Source organism: Marmota flaviventris, chromosome 9 (genome assembly GCF_047511675.1).
Source record: "Marmota flaviventris isolate mMarFla1 chromosome 9, mMarFla1.hap1, whole genome shotgun sequence".
NCBI lineage: Eukaryota > Metazoa > Chordata > Mammalia > Rodentia > Sciuridae > Marmota > Marmota flaviventris.
In genome coordinates, this window is record NC_092506.1 from 71,374,893 (window position 1) to 71,396,239 (window position 21,347).

Genomic DNA, 21,347 nt, shown 5'->3' on the forward strand with positions numbered 1-21,347 from the left:
CAGTTTCCTCATCTATAAAATGGGAAAAACAATAGAACCTATAATATTTGTGAAGTTTGAGTTCCCATGTATGGAGATTTTAGAATATCATCAGGAATACATACCTGCTAGTTTTAATTATTTTATTTCTTCCAACTATCTTCCTTTCTTTGCTTTTCTTTTTCTCTCATCTATTATTTACCCTGCTTTTGCTAAAATAAAAATATTGAAGAGAGTTCCCATAAAATGATAGTTATCCATTGGCATCGTTCATTTTATTTTCATTTGTTCCACATTTATTAAATGTCTGTTAGGAGCCAGGCACTGTTCAAGGGAATAAGGCTACAGAGCTTTTCTCCAAAGGAGAAACTAGTCAATAATGTCTTGCTATGATTTAATGGTTTGGATGAATTTATGTATTCTAACAAGCCAATTTTTGTGTCTATTTAATGTATAAACCACTTTCTTCCTGAGTCTACTTCTTTCTCCCTATTCTGCCACCACTTTGGTTTAACCACCACTATTTCTCACCAAGACCATCAACTGCCATAATGTCCTTTATTCAAGGTTTCTTTCTGCAGTTTTAATTATCCATGCTCAACCATAGTCCAAAAATATTGCTTTCATACAATGAAGAATTAAGACATTTTGAGAGAGAGATAATCCCATGACTTTTGTTATGCTTGTTCTATTTTTATATTGTAATAGTTATACTTGTTTTATTTTATTATTTGTTGTGGATCTTTTACTTTTCTTCTGTCACAGTTAGGTATGTGCATAAAACACTGTGGGTATGGTTCAAAGCTATCCATAGTTTCAGGCATCCACTAGGGACCTTAGAATGTATTCATGACAGATAAGGGGGCTCCTGTGGTCCTTCTCCAGATTCTTCAGTGCCCTCTGGTCAGCAGCTGGAGACATCGTCTTAAAGAATAAGTCTGATCCTGCCATTCCTGGGCTTAAAAACCTTTCAAAGACCTCTCATTGGTTCCAGGAGAATGGGCCAAATGTCTGTACAGTCTGGAGGGACTGACCTGGTCTCTCTCTTCTGCTTCCTTACAGTGTTTCTCCCACTTTCTGTGGTTTGCTGCCAGTTCCTCCATTGCACCATCCTCTCTTTCTAGGATGATTTCATACACCTTTCCCTTCTGAAATAATCTTCCTTACAACTCCTGCTGTGCTTTGACAAATCGATGCCTGCTCACTGTTCAGATGAAAAAAAGTATTATATCCTTCTCGAACCTCTAATCTAGGTAGGTCAGGGTATTTTTTTTGGTCTGGTTTTGTGTGTTCTGAGTCTAATTCCAAGATCTATTTTTTTTTTTTTTTCTAGAGAGCTCAGCTCGGCTTGTGTAATTCACTGGTGTGGTTTTGCTTGGCTGCTTGCAGATCCACTCAGGCAGGAACCACATCTATTTTGCTTATCCTTCTAGCTCCAATATCCAAAGCATCATGTCACTCATTGGAAACATTTAATAATTATTAGCTGAATGAAGACTGAATGAATTTTGTCCTGCTATTACTTAATTTTCCCAATGTGTCAGCAACTTTTTATTAATGAAGCAAATTATCCTTAGCAGTGGGGGTATACGATGAGTTTAATGAAACTGAGAGGGATTCAAGAAGATTGTTTTAAACCAAAGTACAATTTAGATACTTTTACCTTTTATAGACTCATCCAATGAGTCTATCAGAAATCCTGTTTGAATTAGGAATCTATAAAGTACATAAACAATGAATATTTTACATTTCCTGGGCTTGGATTTTCTATACTAAAGCTGCTACTATTTGTGATTTTCAGACTTCACGGTATTTCCACTATTTCAGCTTTCTGCATCCTTGATTTTCTGAAATTGATTTTTTCATATTACTTCATTTTAGCCTCAATAAATGTATTTCCAAGCCTAGCAATTGCACTTTATTTTGTTACTCTGATAAGATATAGGCAACAATGGATCTATAAACAAAAAGAATATGCACAGTAAGTTGTTAATCTTAAAACCCCCAACAAGCAATAAGTGCTTCTACCTGAATTGAACTTAAAACCATTATTGAAGGATTTAAATCCTATTTACACAAATACAAATCTTTTCCTCCCTCTAAGTGGGTGAAAGCAGAATTTTTATGTGTTTAATATGTATGAAATAAAAGGAGGATATTTAGAAATTACCTGCTTGGAATAATTGTTCTTTGATGACACGTTTTAATTAGAAGACATGGTAAGTTTAATTTTACATAATGTCAGCAGAAAACAGCCCTGAGAATTATCTCTCAAACATCTTAACCAACAACCAAGGGAATCAATGTTCAGAAAAGTAATGTGACTTGGTCAATAAAGCATTAGCTGCAGAGTCAGGAACAGGAGAAGAAAAATGCCTCATTCCTCTCTATTAAATCTGAAGACTGGCTTAAGTAGGGGAATATTCAAAAAAATGCAGAATGGAGCATCGAGAAAATGGAATGAAATTCATAGGTATTTTTAACCTCCCTTGATTTATTTTGCTCTTCTGCTTGTGTACTGGAACATTCTTTTACAGTTTTCTAACATCCTGAAATTCTGTATAAAATGAAGGGGTTAGCTAGTGAGGCCTGTTCATTTTGCAAAACTGGTACAGTTGAGAATAAGATAAGGAACCTTTACTTCCATGAATTTGATTTGGGTATTGCTAATGGTAGGTATGGATGGTTGTAAAAATGTCTCTAGCACAGGAAAGCACAGGTTGCTTCCAGTATTAAGAGACTTATGTCATTAGGTGCCAAGAGAGCCCCCAAATAATTAAAAATCTCACAAAATTTTAACCCCTTTGATATGAGTTTGACATATAACATTCTAAAGATAGACAATGAGGTCAATAAAGTTTTATAAGAGTCATGAAATGATACCTGCTTTTTATTCTCATTACATTGTTCAAGTTTCAAACTGGGGTTTGGGCATAGGAGAAGGAATGCCGCATCATCATTAAGGTATCTGGAAAGAACCTTCCATGAATCTGCAGACTCCACAAGCAGAAATCATCTTTTTTTGGGTTATATTCTTTAGAGTTACATGTTAGATGGAGATTGGGGATAACACAAAAGCAATTAGAAGGTGGCTGGGAAAAGATTTCTGGCTGCTGGTAGAGGCATTATCTGTTGAGGATCTTGGAGAAAGACATGGCTAAGCAAAAAATCCCAGTTTCATATGAAGTTTTATTTAAGATTCTTTACTAATTCAGTAAAAATTACATTATGCCATTCAGATTAATTAAGCCAGAATTGATGAAACTTCAAAGAAATCTGGTATTTGGCAATGCAAAGCATCACTAAGGATGAACTGATTGATGATGGATAGATGAGTGAACAGATGGATGGATGATTAAAGGGTGTTACGGAAGAGCTTAGGATGGGGAAAAAGAAAATTATACTAAATTCAACTATTTATTTAAGTATTAGTATTTCTAGGTTTATGACTATTTTCTAATTAAAAATAATTCCTTACATATTTAATAATTTCATGAATACATAATTCAACTGTGATACAAGAACAATAACATTTAATAACAGTAACAAGATAGAAAGAGTCAAGTTGTGTACATTAGAAAGCCTTAAGTCTCCTAGAGAATTTGTTTTTTTGTGTGGGGGGGGTGTCCTGGGGATTGAACTCAGGAGCACTCAGCCACTATGCCACATCCCCAGCCCTATTTTGTATTTTATTTAGAAACAGGGTCTCGCTGAATTGCCTAGTGCCTTGCTTTTGCTGAGACTGGTATTGAATTTGCAGTCCTCCTGCCTCAGCCTCCCAAGCTTCTGGGATTACAGGCGTCCACCACGGAGCCCAGCTCCCTAGAGAATTTTTAACCCCTTTATATCTACTAGATTATAATATGTTTAAGTCTTAACCCTTCATCAATGGCTATAGTTAATTAAAAGAATTAAGGTTCAGCTACCCTTAACTCCAGTAAATATGACAATAGTAAGATACTGAATTGCTTTCCTATTTGGGTGCTGATGAACTTTATTTCCCCACCATGTGTAAAATGAGGAAACCAGACAAGATGATCTTTAAGGATTCTTACAACTTTTAGTTTTTATTTTTTAGTGATTCTAGTTAAACTATACAGAAGCCATCAAGTTAATTAAATTGTGTATTCATTTCTTCTCATGCATTAAAAAAATAATGAAACTTATGCTTCTATACCACCAGATTTTTTAAGCTTAAATTTAAAGTTTAATAAGTGTATGAGTTCTTATGAAAGTACCTTTCCTACCCTAACCATTTAAAAAAAATAGGTGAGAAAACAAACTCTTAACGATGAAATAGCACAAGGTCACATAATAAGAGTTTGCTCTAGGAAACTCTCTCCCAGTCCAGAGTCTGACACAGGACTTTCCCTTCAAAAATCTCATTTTAAATGTTCCCTGATGGTGCTGGTGCAATTTTTGACCAAGATTCACAGCTGGACTTAGCAAATCTTGCCTGGGCATTTAAGATGCAGTTATTTGCCTTGAAAAAATATTTCAACATGCCACAGCTGCTCATTCATATGCATAAACCTGCATAGATGTTGATTTAAATAAAGCACTATGTTTTGCATTGTAAATAAGCTTCTTGGGTGGTGTATGTACTCACATTTCTGAGAACGTTCAGGTACAGGTGTCTTGTTCTTCAGGCCTAAATTACATATTTATTTTAAGTGTTCATTATATCTTCGACCCCACAGAGAAATATGCCATTGCATCTAACTGTGGTTTAAGCTCTAAGTAAGTGGTTACCCCAAATCAGATCAAAGTTTCATTTATTGTTGAAAGGAAGATGTACTTTAAAAAAAAATTAGAATTAGCCTTACAACTTACAAGAAGTTAAAAAAGATTATTTATATGAATTTGTTTTTAAAAATAATAAGTTACTCAAAGATATTTTAGAGTGATGCCCAAAGGACTTTCTCTTGGTTCACAGAAGCATCTAACGTGATGGGATTCATTCTTACCTTACCTCACTTACTACTTCTTTACTTAGCTATGAGAGAGGCTATGCTAAAGAGAATGAAGCCTGAACACGTTCAGGATCTCAGAGGTCTTATAGAAAGATATGAATTTGTTTGTTAGTCTGTATTTAAAGGGGAGGACAAGGCAAAGTAGAACTCAATGACACACAGCTTCCTAAATTACCTCAAGAACAACCTATGCATCCCTAGTGAAACAAATGAGCCATGACCAATAATTAGCTGCCACATGTCATAAATCAACTCTAGTACACAGTCTCATGTGCCAATGCTCCAGATAGAGGGAGTCAAACCCAATAGTGACAATGACAATTTTTACATGGTTCTGAAGCATACTAGAGTACTTCTCAAATATTTTTTTATTCTTTTGTTTTATTTAATTATATTTATGTGGTGCTGAGGATGGAACCCAGCGCCTTGCATGTGCTATGTGAGCGCTCTACTGTTGAGCCACAACCGCAGCTGCTACTTCTCAAACTTTAACGAGCATACAAATCACCTGGACATCTTGATGAGATAAAGATTATGGCTTATTGGCCTGGATTAGGACTCCAAATTTTGCATTTATAAGAAGTTTTCATTAATACCTGTCTCTGCTGCTGTCCCATGGACTACACTTGGTAGAGCAAGACTAGAATGATTCATTTCTTCTCCCAGCTGCCTGTATGGCTTACTCCCTTATTTCTTTCAGATATTTGCTCAAAATTCCTCTAATTAGCATACTTTTCTCTGGCCACTATATATTTCCTCTGTCACTATCATCTTTACTCTGCTTCATATTTCTTTGTACTGCTTAACACTCATATGACACATTTGATACTTGAGAGGACCTGCTTTGGTTCACTGCTTATTATTTCCCTAATCACTGACTAAAGCACAGTGTGTGTTCAGAAAATAATACCTATTGATTGAATGAATGTATAAATGCAAAACCACATCATCCTTCTGCCATAATTCCATAAAACAGACTGTACTTATAAGTCTGCAGGCAATAATCAATATTGTCCTTTGTGTTTTTCTTTTAAAAGAATCTCAAATACCCAAATTAAAGAATAAAAGGCAAGAACATTTGCTGGTAAACGATGAATCTGGAGACCATCATGCTAAGTGAAATAAGCCAATCCCCCAAAATAAAGGTTGAATGTTCTCTCTGATATGCAAATGCTAACACACAACAAGCGGGAGTGAGGGGAAGAATAGAAGTTCAATGTAGACAAAGGGGAATGAAGGGAAGCGGGAGGAATATGGATAGAAAAGACAGTAGAATGAATCTGACATAACTTTCCTATGTACATATGTGAACACACCACAGTGAAACTCCACATCATGTACAACCACAAGACTGGGATCCTAATTAGACAACGATATACTCCATGTTTGTACACATATGTCAAGATATACTTTACTGCCATGAATAACTAAAAGGAACAAATAAACAAAAAGAATAAAAAGCAAAGAAAATCAGGCCCCTCTGCTGTCTGCTGATGTAGATATTGCTTGCTGAGGTGACCTTACCCTTTTGCTCTCCTGCAGTCCATTCTGACTACTCTGAGTAGTCAGATTAGAGGCAAAAAGATATTAGTTATCTTCATAGGGACAGCTTAGCAATTAATTGTTTCTATTTTGCACTTTATTCAGTAATTTTTATTGTCCACATGATATTTCAAGTGAACTTCTAGTGCTTTATAATTTCAACACTAGTCAGTTAACTCATGTTAAATATAGTAGTTATTATATGAGAAGGCAAGGAATATTGTAAATATTTGCCCTGATCTTAGCCAGGAGAATACTATTAGATCCTTTTTGACAAATATGTAATTATGTCATAAACAAAGTATTTTTAATTCATTGATGGTACTAAAAAAAACTGGCTTTCACAAGCTTAAAAAAATGTTAGGGCTTTAATAATCTGTGTGTGTGTGTGTGTGTGTGTGTGTGTGTGTTATATTACAAAGCAAAAACCTATAGATTTTCTGCAGTGTAGTAGAAAGGGAGTTCATCTATCAGGGTCACTAAAGGTTTTGAAAAGCTAAAAGGCACCATTTAAAAACTCTATCAACACCAACACCAAATGTCCAACCCAGAGATTCATTTACTATTTCTGCATAAAATATAAAAACTCCAGGTCTTCATTCAATATTTATTCAACAAACATTTCTTAAACACTTATTATTAATATTTGCTTGTTAAAACACTGAAACTATTATATTGCTATTATACTGCAATATTCTAAAACAAGGGGAGACTAACTTAATAATACATTAATAAAGTGTAGTCAAATTTGTATTGAGCAAATTAACAGAAGAGATAAAATGAGTGATAGAAGGCTCCTTGCTCTGTAGGAGCTTACTTGAATGAAGAAATGTGCAGATCTTGATAAGGGAATGTACCAGGTGTCTGAAAACAATGTCTGGGGAACTCAGAGAAAGAATCAATCAACATGACTGAGAAGATTAAAGTTGGCTTCATAGAGAATTGAAATCTGAGGGTCCTCAAGATGACTAGGAACCATGCAGGTGAAAAGGGAGAACAGAAACATTCCAGGTAGAGGAACCCATGAAGAAAAGGCACAGATATGTGCAGTTCAGAACTAAGTGTGGGAGCAGGTAGTAGGCTCCTGCAATAAGGAAAGGTGAAAAAGGACAAAGCTCTGGGTGCTAGTGTGATTTACAGGGACGGGTGTGGGAAGGGCAGGGGGTTGTGCACAGAGACACCGTGGGGTCATGTCTTTTAGAAAGATAATTCTGAAACAGTGGGAGAAGGTGACTGGAAGGCTATGTGTGCATGGGCAAGTGCGTTCATAAGTGTGTGTGCGTGCGAGTATATAGGGCATTGTGTTTCCTAGTGTGAAGTGATACTGAGTAACTTCACTAACTGAATGTGGAAAGTTCAAGTTTTTACAGATACTGGTTCCTTGTAATGCTTAATGGAATCATTCCTGACATATCATATATAGGGTCTCAAAAAAGAAAAAAGGAAAAAAAAAACTTCAGTATTTTCTTATTTTTAACCTAACACATATTAATTTCAAAGTAAGCACACTACACAACTGAATTTCAAAAGGTGGCAAAATGAATTTCAGTCCTACCACCAGAGGGAAACACCAATTGTATGAGATTTTTCAAATTGGATTTAATTCTACTACATTGAACTACACATTAAATAAGATTGATGATGGATAGAGTATGCAGACAACCAGGACCAAGCTTATTTTAAGCAAACGCATGCATAATTTCTGCCTCACTTGGCAGAGTGAAACTTGACAAAGAAGTCATTTATTGCTCTAGTATAATAATGTACATAAATGTAATATATAAACATATATTACAATATTACTTATTTTTTAAAATGTGCTAAACACTGTGAAAACATAACAATTGGAAATAGTTTCATATTTTGTAACATACATTTATTTAGCAATTAATTTCTGTCTTTCAAACAAAAATGAAAAGAGCAAGTAAGTAAAAATGAAGAATCTCTTTAATCTTTAATTCCCATCAAGTGGAAACTTAAGTACTGAGGTATGCTAAACTTTTACCCATTAGTTCAGCAGCTCTTTAAGAAATACCAATTATAAGGCTAGATACAGTTCTGTCAGTGAACAAAATCCAGGTATGGTGTCTGCATACATGGAGCTTACAATCTTAAACAAGATATTCTTTCTACTATCTTAAACAGAAATCTCATCTGTTTTCAAGTCAGCCCTCATTCCCATATTTCCACAAAGTACTATTGCACTGTTCTGACCCCTGCAAGTTTATCCCTTCTCTGATATTTCTTGATTCTTAAAAATAGTGACATTATCATAAAATTTGGTCATGCGTCTTCAGGAACTGATCTCTAGTAAATGTATAAAGGTCCTTTCTCCTCAAAAAAATTTTAAAAATTCCTTGAAGATGAATACAAATGCTACATTATTTGGGGTAGAAGGTAAATTTTTCTAAATAATCGGTAATATTGGGGAAAGCATTTACAGAATTCCTGATAAAGCATTTGAAGTTGGCTGAAAAACGTATTTTCTGGAAGCTTTGCCATTGACCATATGGAAAGAGATGTCATCAAAATCTTCTTTCAGCATTACCATAAGAGTAACGACACTGGTGCAAATGAAAGAAAGCTAGTGAGATTTTTTTCTTTTCATACTGGGGATTGAACCCAGGGGTGCTTTACCACTGAGCTACATTCCCAGCCCTTTCATTTTTTGATTTTGAGACAGACTCTTGCTAAGATATTTTGAGACTGACCTTGAACTTGTGATCCTCCTCCTTCAGTCTCCCTAGTACAGGGGACAATAATGTATAATGGGATTATAGGTGTGTGCCCAGTCACCACGCCTGGCTTCTGATGAGAATTTTCTGATGAAATCTCACAAAACAGTTTTCATTTCACTTGTTATTTCAAAAGTAAATTATTTCCAAGAGATGTTATATAATTTAAATGGTCCTACATGACCAAAACAATCAATTTTCCAGTCTGAACAATAGTTCAATTAAGGCTTGGTTACACATAAAGTTTGAAAAGGGGAGAATAAAACTGATTGCTTCATTTTTCTTTTACTACATTTTCAACTGATTTAAAGTAGTGACAAATTAGACTACAGACTATTACAATAGGGAAGTCATTTTGTAAATTCAAAAAATCTGTATTTTGGCATTCTGAAAGAAGTTTGCTGTTATTATTTGCAGGTTTCTTTAGAGCACTTTAAAGCCAATTATGTGATTTATAAAACATGTTTAGAATAGGCATCTTGATAAAGTACAGCACATTATCCAAATTAAGTATATTGCTTAAGGAAACCAAGCTACAGAAAGTTTCTGTAAAAAGTTGAGGATTTATACTGATAGAATGAGAACATGTTTGTCTTTTATTGTAAACTTCAAAACCTGGAATCATTGTTTTCATGGTTATTTGACCACTCTTAAGACCTTCTATAGTTCTAATCACTTTATCAATCTGCAGACTTATTTAAGATAAAATATTCAGATATAGGAAAGCAGTCAAGGACAAAACTTTTACGCCATGTCCCAGGGTATAGGGAAGGGCATAGTGTTAGAAACTGACAGAAAACAGCAATGAAGGAAATGGAGGCTTCCAGTGAAAAAGTTCTTACTCTATATGATGTAAAATCTGTTAATCAAATGGTATTAAGTCAGTTATTTTCATTTTCTGTCTTATAATATTTGCTTTACTTTTATTTGAAAAAAAGATGTACTAAAATTTAAGAAGTAAAAAGACTTCCCAAATCTGTCCGGGAAGAGCACGTTCCATGGTCGCTGGCATCATCCATCTCTGACCATCACAAATCTTTCCACCAGTGGTCTAGCCATATGTGTCATAGGCCAATAGGACAAAATATTTATAAAAAATTTTGTAGAACTTACTTGCAAATTCTAATTCTAAAGTCAGTTATAAAGGAAGAAATAAAGGTAACATACTAACATACACATTGAAGAAAATGTTTTCTTTATCCTGTTCTGCATATGCAAATTGGCCACCATAATAGATAATAAAACCTAAATTGCTACAGGCAAGACACAAGCCTCAGTCTTCCAAACAGGCGATGAAGTTAATAATCATTTGAAAAGACCAAAGGAGCACCTGACACCCACAAGCACAGAGGCTCCTCCTTAATGACATTTTCAACTCTCATTTTCAGGTGTTTAAAACTCTCTCTGCTAACCACAAAACAAAAACAATCAACTCCGTTTCTTGAAGACAGAAGCCATGTTCTTTTTTTTTTTTTTTTACAAGGTCTAGTCCACAGGAGTACAGAATGTGCTTAGTATGTTTTACTAGCCAGAAAGCAATCTATAAATGAATTTTCTAAGAAATAAATCATACAAGAAGTAATATCCCAGTTGTCTTGTTGAGCCTCATTCTGAACACATAAACAGAAGTTTAAATAAATGAAAGAGCAGGGTATAGCTAATCCAGTTTCAGATATCTTATCAATTTTTAGTTGGCTAATCCAACTGATGACAATGCCATCTTACCAAGTCTCAGTTTTTGCAGTGATTTATTCCAAACAAGGAACAGTATAGCAGAAAAGAGGGGGAAGGGGACATCTAAACCATAGTAGTGTTCATGAGAACTAAATTAATGCCACAAGGAGAGAATATAGTCTACTTGTATAAATGAAATATCTATCCCTTGCTTCATAAATCTAAATTGTCTTTATAGTATCCATTAGTGACCAAAAATGCATATTAGATAAAAATATAAATGAAATAAAGCTGATGTTGGTTGATATTTATTTGAATTCAAGTTTTTATATGAGCCTAACTGCCTGATGTTTTCCTGATATTTTCTTTGGCCAATTGCCTAATCTTGTCATTGAGGGTCTCATGTTCTTTGGACATTAATTATGAAGTTTTCCCTATAGTTAGCTTTAAAAATTGTTGATGGTGACTATGGTTAATACAGGCGATCAGTAATGTGGATTCACTTTCACACAGAGACATATCAGAACATTGTAAGTTTGGGTTCTGACTGACCTTCAGGTTGATATTGTGCTATAATGGTCACCGTCTGTCCAGCTCCCTTTAATGCAGCAGCTGCCTGTTCATGAGATGCTCCACGGAGGTCAATGCCATTCACCTGAAAGAGGAAATTAGAGAATTTTAGGCATAGAATATGTATTATGATAGAAGAAAGGAATATCCCCAAACTGATAAGCTACTTAAGACTATCATGTGCCTCAAAGCCCCTCATCTTCTACTCAAGTATTTCTTACTTCTACGAATTCCAGTTTTAATAATTTTTATTTTATTTTATTTTTTTAAATTTTATGTTCTTTTTTTGTTTGTTTTAATTAGTTACACATGCCAGTACAATAACCTTGACATATCATACATTTGAATCATTACTTAAGTGTAATTGTGGGTACCCAAGATGAGGGAAAGAACAAATGCTTTATTAAGCATTTTATTGCCCAAGCATTATTTGCCAGCTATCATACCAAGAACTCTTTTATTGAATGTTCTTGACAACTATTTGAGATATGAACCGATCCCATTTTACTAGACACTGAGAATCAAACAGGTTCAGTTACTTCTTCAAAGTTGGAAAACTCAGTTCCAGGTTAGTTTTAAATCTGCATGCACTTTGTGTCAATTTCAATAAAAATTCAAGTGGAATTTATGCACATGTTTACTTAAGTATTTCAAAATGCATGCCAAATAACTAACTTCTTTATTTTTTATAAAATTATGGCAGCTTATCACAGGCCAGAACTTAATGAGGCAAAATTTTCCAGCAGGCATCTATAATTTTGAGTACTGTGACATACAGACAAGTCATTCTCAGCAAGAAGAATCCAGAAGGAGAAATACATCAGAAACGTCTCAGTGACCTGTTCTATCTCATCACCAACCCACTCCACACTTGTTAGTTGATGTTACTGGGAGACTGGGTCTTATTAATTAGCAGTGCTGGGTTAGAAGAGGAAACTGTTGTGATACCACTTTATAAAATTTCATGCTTGTTTGTTATCCAGTCTCCCCCCCTTTTTTTTTTTCCACATAATTCTTTCTTTTTTTTTTTAATTTTTTATTGTTGGTTGTTCAAAACATTACAAATTTCTTGACATATCATATTCCACACTTTGATTCAAGTGGGTTATGAACTCCCACCTTCACCCCATACACAGATTGCAGAATCACATCAGTTACACATCCATTGATTTACATATTGCCATACTAGTGTCTGTTGTGCTCCGCTGCCTTTCCCATCCTCCACCATCCCCCCTCCCCACCTCTCCCCTCTCCTCCCCTCCTCTCTCTCTACCCCCTCCACTGTATAACCCTGAGGGTCTCCTTCCATTTCCATGCAATTTCTCTTCTCTCTCCCTTTCCCTCCCACCTCTCATCCCTGTTAAATGTTAATCTTCTTCTCCTGCTCTTCGTCCCTACTCTGATCTTAGTTACTCTCCTTATATCAAAGAAGACATTTGGCATTTGTTTTTTAGGGATTGGCTAGCTTCACTTAGCATAATCTGCTCTAATGCCATCCATTTCCCTGCAAATTCTATGATTTTGTCATTTTTTAATGCAGAGTAATACTCCATTGTGTATAAATGCCACATTTTTTTTATCCATTCGTCTATTGAAGGGCATCTAGGTTGGCTCCACAGTCTTGCTATTGTGAATTGTGCTGCTATGAACATCGATGTAGCAGTGTCCCTGTAGCATGCTCTTTTTAGGTCTTTAGGGAATAGACCGAGAAGGGGAATAGCTGGGTCAAATGGTGGCTCCATTCCCAGCTTTCCAAGAAATCTCCATACTGCTTTCCAAATTGGCTGCACCAATTTGCAGTCCCACCAGCAATGTACAAGTGTACCCTTTTCCCCACATCCTCGCCAGCACTTGTTGTTGTTTGACTTCATAATGGCTGCCAATCTTACTGGAGTGAGATGGTATCTTAGGGTGGTTTTGATTTGCATTTCTCTGACAGCTAGAGATGGTGAGCATTTTTTCATGTACTTGTTGATTGACTGTATGTCCTCCTCTGAGAAGTGTCTGTTCAGGTCCTTGGCCCATTTGTTGATTGGGTTGTTTGTTCTCTTATTGTCTAATTTTTTGAGTTCTTTGTATACTCTGGATATTAGGGCTCTATCTGAAGTGTGAGGAGTAAAGATTTGTTCCCAGGGTGTAGGCTCCCTATTTACCTCTCTTATTGTTTCTTTTGCTGAGAAAAAACTTTTTAGTTTGAGTAAGTCCCATTTGTTGATTCTAGTTATTAAATTTTGTGCTATGGGTGTCCTATTGAGGAATTTGGAGCCCGACACCACAGTATGTAGATCGTAGCCAACTTTTTCTTCTATCAGATGGCATGTCTCTGATTTGATATCAAGCTCCTTGATCCATTTTGAATTCACTTTTGTGCATGGCGAGAGAAAGGGATTCAGTTTCATTTTGTTGCATATGGATTTCCAGTTTTCCCAGCACCATTTGTTGAAGATGCTATCCTTCCTCCATTGCATGCTTTTAGCCCCTTTATCAAATATAAGATAGTTGTAGTTTTGTGGATTGGTTTCTGTGTCCTCTATTCTGTACCATTGGTCCACCCGCCTGTTTTGGTACCAGTACCATGCTGTTTTTGTTACTATTGCTCTGTAGTATAGTTTGAAGTCTGGTATCACTATACCGCCTGATTCACACTTCCTGCTTAGCATTGTTTTTGCTATTCTGGGTCTTTTATTTTTCCATATGAATTTCATGATTGCTTTCTCTATTTCTACAAGAAATGCCGTTGGGATTTTGATTGGCATTGCATTAAACCTATAGAGAACTTTTGGTAATATGGCCATTTTGATGATGTTAGTTCTGCCTATCCATGAACAGGGTATATTTTTCCATCTTCTAAGATCTTCTTCTATTTCTCTCTTTAGGGTTCTGTAGTTTTCATTGTATAAGTCTTTCACCTCTTTTGTTAGGTTGATTCCCAAGTATTTTATTTTTTTTGAAGATACTGTGAATGGAGTGGTTGTCCTCATTTCCATTTCAGAGGATTTGTCGCTGATATACAGGAATGCCTTTGATTTATGCGTGTTGATTTTATATCCTGCCACTTTGCTGAATTCATTTATTAGCTCTAATAGTTTCTTTGTAGAGCCTTTTGGGTCTGCTAGGTATAGAATCCTATCATCTGCAAATAGTGATAATTTAAGTTCTTCTTTTCCTATTTTTATGCCTTTAATTTCTTTCGTCTGTCTAATTGCTCTGGCCAGTGTTTCGAGAACTATGTTGAACAGAAGTGGAGAGAGAGGGCATCCCTGTCTTGTTCCAGATTTTAGAGGGAATGCCTTCAGTTTTTCTCCATTCAGAATGATGCTAGCCTGAGGCTTAGCATAGATTGCTTTTACAATATTGAGGTATGTTCCTGTTATCCCTAGTTTTTCTAGAGTTTTGAACATAAAGGGATGCTGTACTTTGTCGAATGCTTTTTCCGCATCTATCGAGATGATCATATGGTTCTTATTTTTAAGTCTATTGATGTGGTGAATAACATTTATTGATTTCTGTATATTGAACCAGCCTTGCATCCCAGGGATGAATCCTACTTGATCATGGTGCACAATTTTTTTGATATGTTTTTGTATCCGATTCGCCAGAATTTTATTGAGGATTTTTGCATCTAGGTTCATTAGAGATATTGGTCTGTAGTTTTCTTTCTTTGAAGTGTCTTTGTCTGGTTTAGGTATCAGGGTGATGTTGGCCTCGTAGAATGAATTTGGAAGTTCTCCCTCTTTTTCTATTTCCTGAAGTAGCTTGAAAAGTATTGGTATTAGTTCTTCTTTAAAGGTTTTGTAAAATTCTGCTGTATACCCATCCGGTCCTGGGCTTTTCTTAGTTGGTAGTCTTTTGATGGTTTCTTCTATTTCCTCAATTGATATTGGTCTGTTTAGGTTGTCTATGTCCTCCTGACTCAATCTGGGCAGATCATATGACTTAAGAAATTTATCTATGCCTTTACTAGCTTCTAATTTATTGGAGTATAAGGATTCAAAAAAGTTTTTGATTATCTTCTGTATTTCTGAAGTGTCTGTTGTGTTATTGCCTTTTTCATCCCGTATGCTAGTAATTTGAGTTCTCTCTCTTCTTCTCTTCGCTAGCATGGCTAAGGGTCTGTCGATTTTGTTTATTTTTTCAAAGAACCAACTTTTAGTTTTGTCAATTTTTTCAATTGTTTCTTTTGTTTCGATTTCATTAATTTCAGCTCTGATTTTAATTATTTCTTGCCTTCTACTTCTTTTGCTGTTGTTTTGCTCTTCTTTTTCAAGGATTTTGAGATGAAGTATGAGATCATTTATTTGTTGGTTTTTTCTTTTTTTAAGGAATGAACTCCAAGCAATGAATTTTCCTCTTAGAACTGCTTTCAATGTGTCCCATAGATTCCGATATGTTGTGTCTGTATTTTCATTTATCTCTAAGAATTTTTTAATTTCCTCCTTGATGTCTTCTATAACCCATTGATCATTCAGTAACCTATTGTTCATTCTCCAAGTGATGTATGCTTTTTCCTTCCTTCTTTTATCGTTGATTTTCAGTTTCATTCCATGATGATCAGATAAGATGCATGGTATTATCTCTACTCCTTTATATTGTCTAAGAGTTGCCCTGTGACATAATATATGATCTATTTTTGAGAAGGATCCATGTGCTGCTGAGAAAAAAGTGTAACTGCTTGATGTTGGGTGGTATACTCTATATATGTCAATTAAGTCTAGGTTATTAATTGTGTTATTGAGTTCTATAGTTTCCTTATTCAACTTTTGTTTGGAAGATCTGTCCAGTGGCGAGAGAGGTGTGTTGAAGTCTCCCATGATTATTGTATGGTGGTCTATTAGACTCTTGAACTTGAGAAGAGTTTGTTTGACGAACATAGCTGCACCATTGTTTGGGGCATAAATATTTATGATTGTTATGTCTTGTTGGTGTATGGTTCCCTTAAGCAGTATGTAGTGTCCCTCTTTTTCCCTTTTGATTAACTTTGGCTTGAAATCTATTTTATTTGATATGAGTATGGACACTCCTGCTTGTTTCTGAAGTCCATATGAGTGATATGATTTTTCCCAACCTTTCACCTTCAGCCTATGTATGTCTTTTCCTATCAAATGCGTCTCCTGTAGGCAGCATATTGTTGGGTCTTGTTTTGTGATCCATTCTACTAGCCTGTGTCTCTTAATTGGTGAGTTTAAGCCATTAACATTTAGGGTTATTATTGAGATATGGGTTGTTCTTCCAGCCATATTTGTTTATTTCTGTTACTAAACATGGTTTGTTTTCCTCTTTGATTATTTTCCCCCCCTTTACTGTCCTACCTCCCACTGTTGGATTTCATTGTTATTTTCCATTTCCTCTTCTTGTAATGTTTTGGCGAGGATGTTTTGAAGAGATGGTTTTCTAGCTGCGAATTCTTTAAACTTTTGTTTATCGTGGAAGGTTTTAATTTCATCTTCCATCCTGAAGCTTAATTTCGCTGGATACACAATTCTTGGTTGGAACCCATTTTCTTTCAGTGTTTGAAATATGTTATTCCAGGATCTTCTAGCTTTCAGAGTCTGTGTTGAAAGATCAGCTGTTATCCTGATTGGCTTACCCCTAAATGTAATCTGCTTCCTTTCTCTTGTAGCTTTTAAAATTCTCTCCTTATTCTGTATGTTGGGCATCTTCATTATAATGTGTCTAGGTGTGGATCTCTTATGATTTTGCACATTCGGCGTCCTGTAGGCTTCTAGGATTTGGGATTCTGTCTCATTCTTCAAGTCTGGGAAGTTTTCTCGTATTATTTCATTGAATAGACTGCTCATTCCTTTGGTTTGGAGCTCTGTACCTTCCTGTATCCCAATGACTCTTAAGTTTGGTCTCTTAATGTTATCCCATATTTCTTGGATGTTCTGTTCATGGTTTCTTAACAGTCTTGCTGAGCTGTCTATGTTCTTTTCAAGTTGAAATACTTTGTCTTCATTGTCTGATGTTCTATCTTCTAAGTGTTCTACTCTGCTGGTAGTATTCTCCATTGAGTTTTTAAGTTGGTTTATTGCTTCCTGCATTTCTAGGATTTCTGTTTGTTTGTTTTTTTATAACCTCTATCTCCCTGTATAGTTGATCCTTTGCTTCCTGGATTTGTTTGTGTAATTCATTGTCGAAGTGATCTTTCATTGTCTGATTTTGCTGTCTAATGTCTTCCTTGATACTCCAGATCATCTGAAGCATGTATATCCTGAATTCTTTATCTGACATTCCATCTGCTGCAGCTGTTACCTCTTCTAAAGTTGCGTTGACCTGCATTGCTTGTGGTCCTTTCTTTCCTTGTCTTTTCATACTGCTTGCGTATCTTTCCTGCAGGCGCGGGCGGCGGCTCTGCTCTCTCCTTATTCCAGTTGGGGTGTCGTGACTACCACGCCGGCAGGTCACTGGGCCTGTTCTGGGCGCTGGCGGCGGCTCTGTTCTGCCCCTACTCCAATTGGGGTGACGAGTGTACCACGCCGGCAGGCCACCGGGCCTGATCCGCCGGTCGGTTGCAGGTTTGCCTACCCTGCAGGCGCGGGCGGCGGCTCTACTCTGCCCCTACTCCAAATGGGGTGACTTGTCTGTCGTACCGGCAGGCCACTGGGCCTGTCCCGCTGGTCGGTCGCAGATCTGCCCACCTTTCAGGCACGGGTGGTGGCTCTGCTCTGCCCCTACTCCAATTGGGGTGTCGTGGCTACCCCGCCTGCAGGTCGCTGGGCCTGTTCCTGGCACGGGTGGCGACTCTGCTCTGCCCCTACTCCAATTAGGGTGGTGTGTGTACCACGCCGGCAGACTCCTGGGCCTGATCCGCCGGTCTGTTGCAGGTCTGCCTACCTTGCAGGCGCGGGCGGCGGATCTGCCCTACCCCTCCTACCACGCCTGCGGACCCCTGGGCCTGATCTGCAGGTTGGTCACAGGTCTGCTCACCCTGCGGGCACGGGTGGCGGTTTCGCTCCGCCCCCACTCCAATTGGGTTCACGTGACCACCACACCGGCAGGGCCTGATCCGGGCGTGGGCGAAGGATCTGCTCTGCCCCTACTCCAGTTAGGGTGACGTGTGTACCACGCTGGCAGGCCACTGGGCCTGACCTGCCAGTCTGTCACAGGTCTGTTTACCTTGCAACGCTGGGCGGCGGCTCTGCCCTGCCCCTCCTACCACGCCCGTGTACCACTGGGTCGCGGGTCTGCCCACCTTGCGGGCGCGGGTGGCGGCTCCGCTCCGCCCCCTCTCCAATTGGGGTCACGCGGTCACCCCGCTGGCGAGCTGCTGGGCCTGCTCCGGGCACTGGCGGCGGCCCGGCTCCTCCCCTCTGGCTCCACGACAAATCGAGGAGACTCGGGTCTGTGCCTCACCCCCCCTACCAGGAGACCAACTGTTTCTGTTGCCGCTGGTATTGATGAAGTTCTCTCCTCCGCCGCTTTCTGATGACATCAGATCTCTGCCATGTTGGTATCCTATGCGAATGGCAGCATTTCGTTCCCCTTGCCGGGCAACCAAAGCAACGGGTGAGTCCTGACCGGCCCTCAGCAGGACCCGGACCGAGAAGCAGTTTCCGCGGGCTCCTAGCCCTGGGCCAGGGCAGTTCCGGGAGCCGGAACTCGGCCGCTCCGTGCTCGGTGTATGCTCTGATAAGAGTAGGCTCCACGAAGCAGCCCCCGCGGGCTCAGTTCCGGGAGCCGGAACTCGGCCGCTTAGTGCTCGGTGTATGCTCTGATAGGAGCAAGGTCCAAGAAGCAGCCTCCGCAGGCTCCCCAGCCCTGGGCCAGGGCGGTTCCGGGAGCCGGAACTCGGCCGCCCCGTGCTCGGTGTTCGCTCCGATAAGAGCAGGTTCTAATAAGCACCCAGGCACTGAGCCCGAGCAATCTGTCTGCAAGCCGCAGGCGAATGGCAGCCTGAAATTACCTGTTCTATGGCTGAATGAGCTGCGGTCAGTTGAACACAGGGATGGTGACGTCAGCTTTCCAACATGGTGGCCGCTGGCCTCCTCTGTGGTCTGACCGGTGTGGAGAACTGAGATGGACCGCTTCCTTCCCCCGTCTCGAACCCAGAATTCAGCCCTGAGTACGGTGCTTACACGGCTGGCAGAAACTGCAGCGCTGTATTCCTGCGTCGCTATCTCCTCGTTTCCCAGAGCGTGCCGCCCAGTTTTAATAATTTTTAAACAGCAGCAATATAAAAATATTCATCTTGTGTTGGTTCCATGATCTGACTGGGATGGAAGCATTTTTATCCATTCATGTCTATGAGGATTTTACTGGATATATTTACTATGACCCTGTAAGTTTCCTAGATTTTGAGGGTAAATAAGAACCTTCAAAATTAGAGGAAAACAAGATAATGAAGAGAGACACATGTAATGCACACAGACAAGTACATGCTGACAGATTAATGTATTCAGATGAGGTTCTGGGGAGACTGCATGGAAATAGGCTGGCTGCCAGCCAAACCCCTCTCTGGTCAATTGCCTAGTCCTGTCATACTGAGCTTGGTGAGACAGCCATGAGCTCTGTTCCAAAATAAACTTGAACACCCCATTTCTCATACAGAATTCCATAATGGATTCTGACAAAATGAAATAAAGAGTGCCTGGGGTTTTGCAATTGCTAACTCCCATTCTGGGCCCATACAGAAAGAGAAACAGAACACCTAAAAAACAAACCCCAAACTCTAAAAGGGTGAAAAATCATCTGTAAGTCAAATTTAGTGAGAAGCAAAACTAAATTCTTTCTTGAATCAATTCAGAGTAAGTCAATACAATATAATTAATGCTCTGTCTGCTCCATAAGAGGGACATTGGTTAGGGAGCAGAGAATAAGAATCCTAAGAAGTTCTTTTGCTTGAAGTGAACAAACAGTAAGTCCAGTTTTCTAATCTACACAAAACTATATTTTTGTAGGTGGTATCATACTGCTCTTTCTTTCTTTTTTTAGGGCAGGTTGTTATAGCTCATGAAAGAATAAGTAGCTTATTTTCTACCACTCAATATTTGAGTGGTAGACAGGGGTGGAGGTTACTACTTCCAGGCCTGGAGCATCAGTAATCTTCAATTCTGCAATTTCCTAACTTTGTTAAAGTCTTCTTATTTGCTTTATATTTTTCCTAGTCTTTTATGTGTCTTCTATCCTGGTGAACTCTTTCCTGTGAGTATGGATTACATAGGAACACTGGGAAGCACATTAGCTGACCTGACCATGCCACCCACTAGCTGAGTGACTGTCATATCACCTCCCTGAACCTCAGTTTTCTCCCATCTCAGAGGGAAGGGATGGTTAGACTATCTGAGTCTAAAACCTCCTTGAACTACACAATTCCAGATCTACTCCATGGTAGTCATGTCAGTCATGTTGGAGACCATCCAGGCTGTTGAAGAGTCAGAAGTAGAACTCTGGTAGCCAGAGAGATGAGAAAGGCCATTATTATCCAGGCCTTCGTAATAGGAAATTGAAGAACACAAACTACTTGTACAAAATAATTCATCTCTTGTTAAATGATGATAAGGGTTAACGTTTTGTTAAAAAATATGATCATACTTTGTAATTTCTGTTTCAGAAAGGTATAAAAGAATAGGTAAAGGTCCCCTCACCATTCCCACTTCCAGAGGTAACCACTTTTGTGTCTACTGCTTAGAAATTCACCATAAGCACCTATAACCACATCACTACTGCTGCTGCTCTTTCTACATATATATATATATATTTTAACATACTATTGTCTTTTTATTAAAGAATATATAATATCACATATAAAATGTATAACATTTTGTTTTACTTGTCAATTAACAATGTATCTTAGATATCTTTCATACAAGCTCATATCATTCTACCTTTTTGTGGAGGCTAGTATTCAATGGTGTAAATGTTCCAGCATTTTCCC

General features: G+C 38.1%; 1 protein-coding gene across 11 annotated transcripts in view; it reads right to left on the bottom strand.

Moving 5' to 3' along the window:
• The window catches only part of Dlg2 (discs large MAGUK scaffold protein 2), a 2,015,095-nt gene that overhangs the window by 291,754 nt on the left and 1,701,994 nt on the right, over positions 1 to 21,347 (bottom strand). For all 11 annotated transcript variants that reach the window (XM_071616557.1, XM_027942606.2, XM_034636731.2 and 8 more), the window contains one exon: positions 11,456 to 11,558. In XM_071616557.1, coding sequence (XP_071472658.1) covers positions 11,456 to 11,558 — 103 coding nt within the window. The remainder of the gene's footprint in view (positions 1 to 11,455; positions 11,559 to 21,347) is intronic.